Here is a 10,000-nt window from a genome sequence, read left to right as displayed (position 1 = left end):
GCTGCCCACGGCTCTGTGTGTGTGTGTGTGTGTGTGTGTGTGTGTGTGTGTGTGTGTGCGCGCTGCAAACTGCTCTGTATGTGTGTGTGTGTGTGTGTGTGTGTGCTGCCCACTGCTCTGTGTGTGTGTTTGTGCTGCTCACTGCTCCTGCTGCCCACTGCTCTCTCTGTGTGTGTGTGTGTGTGTGTGTGTGTGTGTGTGTGTGTGTGTGTGTGCTGCCCACTGCTCTGTGTGTGTGTGTGTGCGCTGCTCACTGCTCCAGGTGTGTGTGTGCGCACGCTGCTCACTGCTCCTGGTGTGTATGTGCTTCCCACTTCTCCGTGTGTGTGTGTGTGTGTGTGTGTGTGTATGTGCTTCCCACTTCTCCGTGTGTGTGTGTGTGTGTGTGTGCTGCCCACTGCTCTGTGTGTGTGCATGTGTGTGTCCACTGGACGTTTCCCTTATCTACCCCGTTTTTGGTACATTCTGAGGGGAACAGAAAGGTGACATGTGATGGGGAGCAGCCATTTAGTACTGAGAAGTGGCTGAGAAGGGTCACAACACATGCAAACACCACAACTGTATATTCAGAAAACACCTGCACGTTCTGAGAACACCTTCATAGATGTCACAACACGTGGGCTGCCAATATTCACAGCACAAGCAAACAGGGGAACAAACTGTAAGCTGCAGAGATGACAATGGAAAGGTTTCCAGGGGGACCATATTTGAAGTATGGAAGAGGAGAGTGTTCCTCCTACTGAACGATACTGCATGGTACAGTGGGTCCTCTTGAAACCAAGTCCATGAGCTAAACACAAATAAGCTTCATGAACAAGTGACATTAAACAGGGCTATTGTGTGTGTGTGTGTGTGTGTGTGTGTGTGTGTGTGTGTGTGTGTGTGTGTGTGTGTGTGTGTGTGTGTGTGTCCAGAGCTGAGGATGAGGGCTCAGCTGCAGAGTAGAGTAGGCAGCTGCACCAGTCCATGAGCTAAACACAAATGAGCTTCATGAACAAGTGACATTAAACAGGTCTATCGTGTGTGTGTCCAGATCTCTAATTTAACAGTCCTAATGCCCATGGGCATATATTGTATTGCCTCTCACTGAGTGGTATCTAATGACTTTAGCAACCTTTATATAAGCTGTATCTATTCCATGAGAGTGATGCCAACATAATAACACTCATGAATCCAATCAGCTGGAGGAAACAGATGTGGATGAGGCTGGTGTGTGCTGTGTCCTTCATGTTTGTCTGGTCTCTGTGTCCATCTGAGCTTTCAGCAGGTAAGTGCACACCTGCCACCACTGCCCTCAGCACCTGCCCAAGAGAGCAGAGCGGCTGGTCAACACACTCCCGCTGGCCTCTCAGCTCAAGGCAAGAGCGGAGCTACGGAGGGGCAAGTGGAATCTGATGAAGACGCATCCACAGCCCGACTCAGGCGCCGCGTGAAGAAAGCTGTGGCGTCGCCCCTTGCCACCTCTGGGCCAAGGGCAGGGGAAGATGGAGCAGCGTCCTCAAACCTCATCCCTCCCCAAGCCTCCTCGTCCACTGTGTTGCACCAGGAAACACTTTGCCGGAGCGCTCCAGGCAGTAGGACGTCCACCCAACTCTTTGGCACTGATGCAGAGTCCTGCAAACAGGAGCAGTGTGTTGTGGCGCCATGCTCCTCCAACAGCAGCTTGGACTACTTCCTGTACTCATTCACACAGGCACGCCAACCTGAACGTGGGATCCGTTCAACACAATGTGTTCAGGCAACTGAGCATGTGGTTCAGAGAGAGGAGTTTAGTGTGTTAGCAGAGAGACAGTGGAGAAGGAGATGACCGGTCTAGGGCACAAGAGGGCTCAAACAGAGGCTTCTCCTCGCCACCATCATCATCGGCTTACTGTTAAGGGATTCAGCCTGGATGTTTTGTTCCAGATCAAATACAGAATTTCAACACCAATGTACACTTCATTGTATGCTTCAATGTATGTTTCATGATGATTCCAGTCATCAGAGTTGAGTGTTTTAGCGATTTTGAAAAGCTGTAATGAATGCAATAAGAGCTCTTTTCCAAAATGCTATAAATCCATTTTTGAAAATATTAAAAAATCATGTTATTTAATTGTGTATATCAAGTAATATTAATAAAAATGCAGTTGTTTTGTTTTTATTGAGTAACGATAAATCAACTAAACATAACCCAATACAGTTCACTGGGATTACTTGAAAAACAAAATTAAAAAAAATAATTTATGAAAATGTATTAAAATGGTGGATATAGCATTTTGGAAAAGAACTCTTCGCATCTATGAGGAACTGAGAAGTGTGAATAATGTGGAGTGTTTTCTCATTTCATGTGTGAGGAGGTGGAGCTCATGATGAGCTTCTACACGCAATACTACATGAACATGGACGCCTGCGTAGAGATGCAGCAGAGGCCATTTTAGGGGGAGATGGAACAGAAGCCATTTCAAATGCACACATGAATGATGTAGCCGTGCAGGACTTGTGCAGGACACTGTAGGCTGAAGGAAAACACTAAACACATGGTGTTGAAAAGGCAGCGGCTGAGGCCTGGGTTAATCAGCACCTTCAGTCCCTTCAGAAGCCTGTTCTCAAGTACTGCAATAGCAATACATACATACAGTAGCACCTTATCATTGCATCACATGGCTAGTCCATACCAGACCTTTGTAGTCACTTCACAGATGTTTAGCTTTTTTATTTCTGTGAGTGATTTATATGTAGCCTATATGGGACCATGTGTATATGTGTGTATGTGTGTGTGTTGTGTTATGGTTGTACAAGCTACTGGATGCCTAACATTTCACTTGGGATGAATAGAGTATATTTATCTATCTATCTATCTATCTATCTATCTATCTACAGTATCTAGTATGTTGGTGCATATGTTATATAGGCTACATCACTTCACATATATCAATATGTTATATCGCACAATAATGTGTTTTATTGCAGAATAATGTGTTTTACAGCACAGTAATGTGTTTAGAGTTCTGTCCAGCTGATGGCTGGTCTGGTGACCCCCTCCCAAGTTGTCCACGGGCCCTGCTGCCCCTGTGCTCCAGCCCTCACTCTGAGCTCCTCCTGCTCAATCCTGGTGACCTCTGCAACAACAAGGTCCTTCCTCTCCTTCCTGCTTGCCTTGGACCATAGGATGGGTGGGGCGCTCCATCCGAGGCCTGGCCGCCCTGTCTGGAGTGGACCGTGGCCAGCACGTGTTGATGCTGCAGTCTCCCCATCAGCTTCTGCACCTCCTCCTTGCACCTCCTCCAGCTCCTTCCAGTCTCCACTCTGGCGTTTGCATCAGCCACTGCCCTGTGGGAGGAGTCCCTTAGCTCCATCCCCAGCCTTGCCTTCTCCTGCCTGTAGCCCAGGGTGATGGAGTTCAGGGGGAGCTGGAGTGAGCTCCATCCATACAGGCCAGCAGCTGGCCAACTGCCCATTGCCCATGGACTTCATATTGAGCATTAAGTTAGGACTGCTTCAAGAGCATCAAGCTACAGCCCAGTCACTGGCTGTTGGACTTTTCAAGATCATATGCACTACTGGCTTTCTATAGTCACCATTGATCATGGACTTTGTTCTTTGTTGATATGTTTGTTTATGTGTATGTGTTTGTGTGTGATGTGTGTTTTATGTAGCCTACCACACTCATCACGTAACAGGTACAGGATGTGTGTGTGTGTGTGTGTGTGTGTGTGTGTGTGTGTGTGTGTGTGTGTGTGTGTGTGTGATGTGTGTTTTATAGCATACCACACTCATTACGTAACGGGTACAGGGTGTGTGTGTGTTTGTGATGTGTGTTTTCTCTAGCCTACCACACTCATGACATAACAGGTGTTGAATTCTGGGGAATTCGTACTGTATTCTGATGTGTTCATCATAGAATGGGACAAGCTCTAAGCTCTGATATTAGGTGCACAAGTAGGCCTGTTTACGTCAGAGTTTGTTGCTTGGAACTTCCAGATAACATGGGCCGAGGGCCGGAGCCATCGCGTCTGAACAGGTTTCCTAACTTGTTGCCTATACGTGGACTTGTTTACTGTTGGAATGTATAACTAAATTTGTATTAGGCATGTGACTCGGAGACGGATCGAGAAGCCAACTGTGCAGCATCGTCGCGAAGATACTGTGCACCACGCTTTTGATAGCAATTCACACTACGAGGACTTTGTTCATTTTACTGAGCGAGACTTAGACTGTGTTCTGTTATTCACTGATTGTACCAACTACAATAAATCATCATTCAATCGCCGATCCTGATCCAGCCGTCAAGCTTCATTGAACAGCTTCAATTCAGACATTAGAACATTGAAACTGAAACACAACGCAAACCACTAAAGAATCCAACACAGGTACGCTTGCGATGTGTGTTTTATTTGGCTTGCCACCTCATGACGTAACAGGTACGAGTTGTATGTGTGTGTGTGATGTGTGTTTTATTTAGCCTACCAGTGGCTTTGCTTTGTCAGCTTCCTCAGAGAGCTGTTTGGTGGATGTGCTCAGTGTGTCTCCACGTAGTCCCAGGTCCTTGAGCAGGCGTGATGTTGATCTGCCCACAAAGCCTCTGGCTCCCACCTCCACCGGCTACAGCCTCACACTCACTCCATCCACTTTCTCTGCACTCCGCCACCAGGTCTGCATACTTGGCCTTCTTTCTCTCGTAGGCAGCTTCCAGTCCCTCCTCCCATGGCACTGTCAGCTCCATATTGCTGCCTTCACAGCTGCAGACCACAGCAGCACGTCTGGTCTTAAGGTGCTGCTGCATATCTCCTGTGGGAACTGGAGCTGCCTACCCAGGTCTACTTCCATCTTCCACACCGCCCCTGGTGTTAGTAGCTTGGCGGGTGGTCTCTTGCTGGTCTGCATTGCGGGTTCCCCCTGCCTGAGGAAGTGGATCCTGCGTGGGCTCTCTGATGGACTCTGCTTGTTTGCCTCCTGCCCACTTTTCTCCAGCACCTCTGCCAGCTTCCTGAGCACTTGGTGGTGTGTCCATCTGAGCCGACCCTGTCAGTGCTGTTCTGCAGCCCCACAGAACATGCTGGAGTGAGTGAGGCATTGATGGGCCCGCAGAGGTCACAGGGTTGCTCTGCTCCAAGCCATTGGTGGAGGTGTTGAGGGCTCGGGAGGGTGTCGTGTGTTGCCCTGATGAGGAAACTGAGCCGAGCCTGTGGCAGCTTTCAAAACTCTGCCCAGCTGATCGCTCGGCTCACCACACCCTCCCAAGTTGTCCAGCGCCCCTGCTGCCCCAGACCTCACTCTGAGCTCCATGTCACAATGCAGAGCTGGACCAAGTACACAACTCCTGTACTACAGTGAAATAGAGATACACCTTCACTAATATTACTCCAGTACAACTCCTTTACTGAAGTGAAATAGAGATACGCCTTCACTAATATTACTCCAATACAAGTATACAACTCCTTTACTGAAGTGAAATAGAGATACGCCTTCACTAATATTACTCCAATACAAGTACACAACTCCTTTACTGAAGTGAAATAGAGATACACCTTCACTAATATTACTCCAATACAAGTACACAACTCCTTTACTGAAGTGAAATAGAGATACTACACCTTCACTAATATTACTCCAATACAAGTACACAACTCCTTTACTGAAGTGAAATAGAGATACACCTTCACTAATATTACTCCAATACAAGTACACAACTCCTTTACTGAGGTGAAATAAAGATACACCTTCACTAATATTACTCAAATACAAGTACACAACTCCTTTACTGAAGTGGAATAGAGATGCACCTTCACTAATATTACTCCAATACAAGCACACAACTCCTTTACTGAAGTAAAATAGAGATGCACCTTCACTAATATTACTCCAATACAAGTACACAACTCCTTTACTGAAGTGAAATAGAGATGCACCTTCACTAATATTACTTCAATACAAGTACACAACTCTTTTACTGAAGTGAAATAGAGATACACCTTCACTAACATTACTACAATACAAGTGAAAGTTGCTAAGTCAGAATTTTACAATATTTTAAAACATTTTCAAAAACCAGATTCTTCATAATTTAATGACATAGGCTAAATATTTATATATGTGATGAATGTCAGGAGATTGTCTCATTTCATTCCAACTTCACAATGATCATGGAGGATAGCCTGGTTAACACCAGACCACTTCTCAAATCTCAGTTGCTAACAGGTTTGTCTTGGTTCTCTCATCTACAGTACATGGAGGATGTTCTGATGAAGGTTTTGCTGTCACCATCATTAGCACAGTGGTCTATTGCATTACTGAATCACTTCAAATATGTTTACAAGTCAAGATCACAAAATGCTCATATATCAAATGTAGTGGAGTAAAAGTCACAGGTGTCCAAAAGAATCAATAGTCAAAGTAAAGTACATATACTAAAAATCATCGTACAGTAATTAGTATCATGAGTACAGTAATCAAGTAAATGTATTTACTGTCCACCCCTGTAAGATTGTAGGCCTATGCCTTTATATGTTCAGTCACTGGTACCAACAGGCAGGCAAAGTTGTTTGATTGAATTTGGCAAGATTTGCATCTGTTGTATTGTGTGTCCTGAAAAATGCACAAAATAAATAGAAATAAATAGAAACACAATTTAGAATGTGTCTTTGTAAAGAACATAACCAGTATAATGATTTTCTTTCTCCAGTTACGATTCTGTAACAATTTTATCAGAGCATTCAGAGTGCAGCAATTGTTTTTACCCTATTGGTTACATGTAAGCCTACAGTTGGAACCAACAGGATATGAACACTTTGGAGACTTTACAATAACAGACATGTTTGATGGAGATGGCATTTTAAAGTCTGTTAAGATGACTGTGGGTAAGGATATGAGGAGGTCTGAAGTGGATGTTAATTTACTGCAGTCAGATATGAATATTTTATATGCATGGTGTCAACTGTGACCTGAACAACGAGAATGCAGTACCACTTTATGGCCACAAGAGTGTAGTGTTAACCTTTTAATATGCGCTTAGGGCAAGTCATAGTAGGCTACTATGGTCCACTCTGCTTTTAAGAAGGTTAGTAAACCTACTGTAGAGAGTTACAGCTCTGTCGAGATTTACTTCATTTTCAGTATATTGTTCTCATTTGCACTTTGGTAGGCTAGCCTACACACAGTGCAATGACATATTGTTCCCCATTGTGTCAACATCAAACAGGGCAATAGCCTAAATAGGATAAAAACACATAAAATAGCCTACAGCATAAACAGGAGGAATAGCCTATAGTATAGAGTGTTAAAGTGCAGCGGAGAGTAGCTGCTTGAGCAGAAGAGCAGCACAGTTAGTAGCCTATTGGAAGTTCAAAGCATGACTGCATTTTTAGTCCAAACAAAGTGCCGTTCAGGACAGGCACTAAGGGCCACAGTTCATTAATTCCTAACAGACAGTGGAAAGTATGGGTGCTGAATTTAGGAGAAATTATGTTTTGCGCTCGACCACACCTCCTGTGTAGCCTATTGCATGCGCATCGCCACCTAATATGTCGGAAGTTAACAAGTGAGAAATGTGCATTTTTACTTTTTTGACCCGACCCACCCGCAATATTTAGAAAAAACTACTAGGCCTACCCAAATCCGTCCGACCCGCGGGTAATGGGCTGAACCGCCCATCACTAATACCCGGTCTCCCCTACTGATCTTGCGTCTAAATCTTGCTGGCTCTTTAAAATGTGGTGTGTGGCCTAGCGGCTGGAAACGTTTGCCCACGTCATGAACGCGGAACAAGTGAAATCGAAAGTAAACCTCAAGCGACCTATCGTTACAGAATCTGGTGTTCTGTCAAGAAGATTTCGGACGTTTTATCGGGGTAAGTAGGCCTATATAAAGTAACTTAAATGTAAGGTTGGTTGTGATCAATTACAGAGAAGCGTAATGTCGGTTTCGTGGTCTGGAGATAATTAGAGAGGGACACCAGTCGTAGACGTCATGGATATGTTCATTCACGAGTCCTACATTTTATATCACCGTTCAGGCCCTGACTTCAGCCTAATTTGCGTTGTGACTTAAGTCAAATAGGCCTTAAAGTAACCTTGTAAAATGATCTGCCCAAATGGATCAACTGAAACGTAGATTATTGCAAATAAACGAGTTAGGCCTATCATTAGGCTATTGGGCCTAGAAAGGTACAGTAGCCTATTGTAGAAATGGCCTCCTTCACAACGACACGAATCTGACAAGAATGGACATGTAGCCTACAGGCCTTAATGTTATAGGCCTATCCTATGTCTTATAATAAGGCATGAAAGAAAGGCTCAAAAGTAAATTCGCCTCTGTCCCGTGGGACCGCTTTCATACTTCGACAGACTCCCCCTACTGATAAAAAAAAATACACTGCCTTATATATCGAAGGTCTTCATTCAAAAGCCGACTTCACCGTCAGTCCGTCAGTCCTAGAGTAATCTACTATCAGTTGTAGCTTATTATAGCCTTCTGTCGGTATGTATTGACACATTCAAAGCAACACATCTTTAGTAGTAGTGGGAATGGTCTCATTTCTAAGCGTTCATTGATTTCCATTATAGGCCAAGGCTACCTCCTCTGTCAGTGGTTCCCTGATCTCTATCAACATGTCTGTTATTGTTGGAGCAGAAATGGATCCACAGATCTGATTGGTCCACATAGCTGCTTAAAGTAAGCACTTCATCAGGAACCGCTCATCAAAAACATTTTCCTCGCCTCTCTTTCTCTCTCACAAACACTCTATTTATTTTCTTATTGATTGATTGATTAGAATGGATTTCCCTCAAGAGGGAGAGGGTTCTGTCACTGGAAATCAGACAGGCAGAACAGCATGTGCTGTGTCCAGCCACGTGTCCATGAAAAATGAGGAGCCCGTCACTGATGGGCATCAGGGGGTCAGCACAGGAAGAGTGCTGTCTTATCCAAGGTGAGTTGTGTCCAAAACTCAAGATATCAACGGCCCTATCTCATTGGGGTGCCAGGGGCATCACAAATATCTTTGCTAGTTTTGGCCAACACAGTTATCATTACGCCACACTCTCTTGCCATTAATGAACCCTGAACACCCACGTGCGTGTTGATGGAAAATGAGGTACAGTATGTTGAGGCGCATGATCATCACACATTTAGATTTTGAAGCCACTGCATACACCACCAACCAAGAAAAATCTGGTCTCAAGTGAAATATTCAATAGTACATTGTTAGCCATACAGCATTACAGCATTACACATTTAGAGAGAGCACTGTCAAGAAGTCCAGAGATCTGCCTAGTGGGGAGACCCACGCAATGAGTGTCCAGCAACACAATCAAACACAGTGCTGGTGTGTTGTGTGTGTCAGTAAGTTCATCCACACCAAACTCTGTCATACATGTCTTTATGGACCTTGCTTTGTGCACTGGAGCGCAGTCATGTTGGAACAGGAATGGGCCATGCCCGAGCTGGGCTTGGTCCCTTAGTATCCAGTGAAAGGAACTCTGAATATTGTAGCATTGACCGAGAGATTTTGGACAATGCCATGCTCCTAACTTTGTGGGAACAGTTTGGGGATGGCCCTTTCCTTTTTCAACATGACTGCACAAGTGCACAAAAGCAAATGACTTGCAGAGTCCTGACCACAACCCAATAATGTGTGACCAATGTGTGACCTCACAAATGCGCTCCTAAACCTTGTGGAAAGCATTCAGAAGAGTTGAAGCTGTCATACTGTAGCTGCAATGGTGGATTGACGTCATATTGAACCCTATGGATTAAGAATGGGATGTGACCAAAGTTCATATGCGAGTCAAGGCAGGTGAGCAAATATTTTTGGCAATATAGTGTTAGTGTATTTTGTCTCCTTGTGTATCCAGACCACAGACACACAGAGCAGTGTCTCCAGTGCCCAGCTGTATGTCCATGAAGAGTGATTGGTCCATGGAACACCCTAACAATTTCAGCAGTGGACCACCACAGTCTGATCAAAAGTGAGATTTCAGCTTTTGTATCTGTTAACAAGAGAAGACAACTGCAGGACTGTGTG

At 44.7% G+C, this 10,000-nt stretch overlaps 2 protein-coding genes across 2 annotated transcripts in view; both read left to right on the top strand.

The window, feature by feature from the left end:
- Nucleotides 1–10,000, top strand: part of LOC134087445 (uncharacterized) — a 281,964-nt gene that overhangs the window by 132,733 nt on the left and 139,231 nt on the right. The gene's annotated exons all lie outside the window — the stretch shown is intronic.
- The window catches only part of LOC134087498 (protein NLRC3-like), a 9,569-nt gene continuing 7,335 nt past the window's right edge, over nt 7,767–10,000 (top strand). Inside the window, exons 1-4 of the mRNA XM_062541030.1 lie at nt 7,767–7,825; nt 8,541–8,649; nt 8,750–8,905; nt 9,831–9,944. Of these exons, the coding sequence (XP_062397014.1) occupies nt 8,751–8,905; nt 9,831–9,944 (269 nt within the window). The 5' untranslated portion in view covers nt 7,767–7,825; nt 8,541–8,649; nt 8,750. The remainder of the gene's footprint in view (nt 7,826–8,540; nt 8,650–8,749; nt 8,906–9,830; nt 9,945–10,000) is intronic.

Source organism: Sardina pilchardus, chromosome 1, assembly GCF_963854185.1.
Source record: "Sardina pilchardus chromosome 1, fSarPil1.1, whole genome shotgun sequence".
NCBI classification, from domain to species: domain Eukaryota; kingdom Metazoa; phylum Chordata; class Actinopteri; order Clupeiformes; family Clupeidae; genus Sardina; species Sardina pilchardus.
This window is presented reverse-complemented; position numbering and strand designations above follow the sequence as displayed.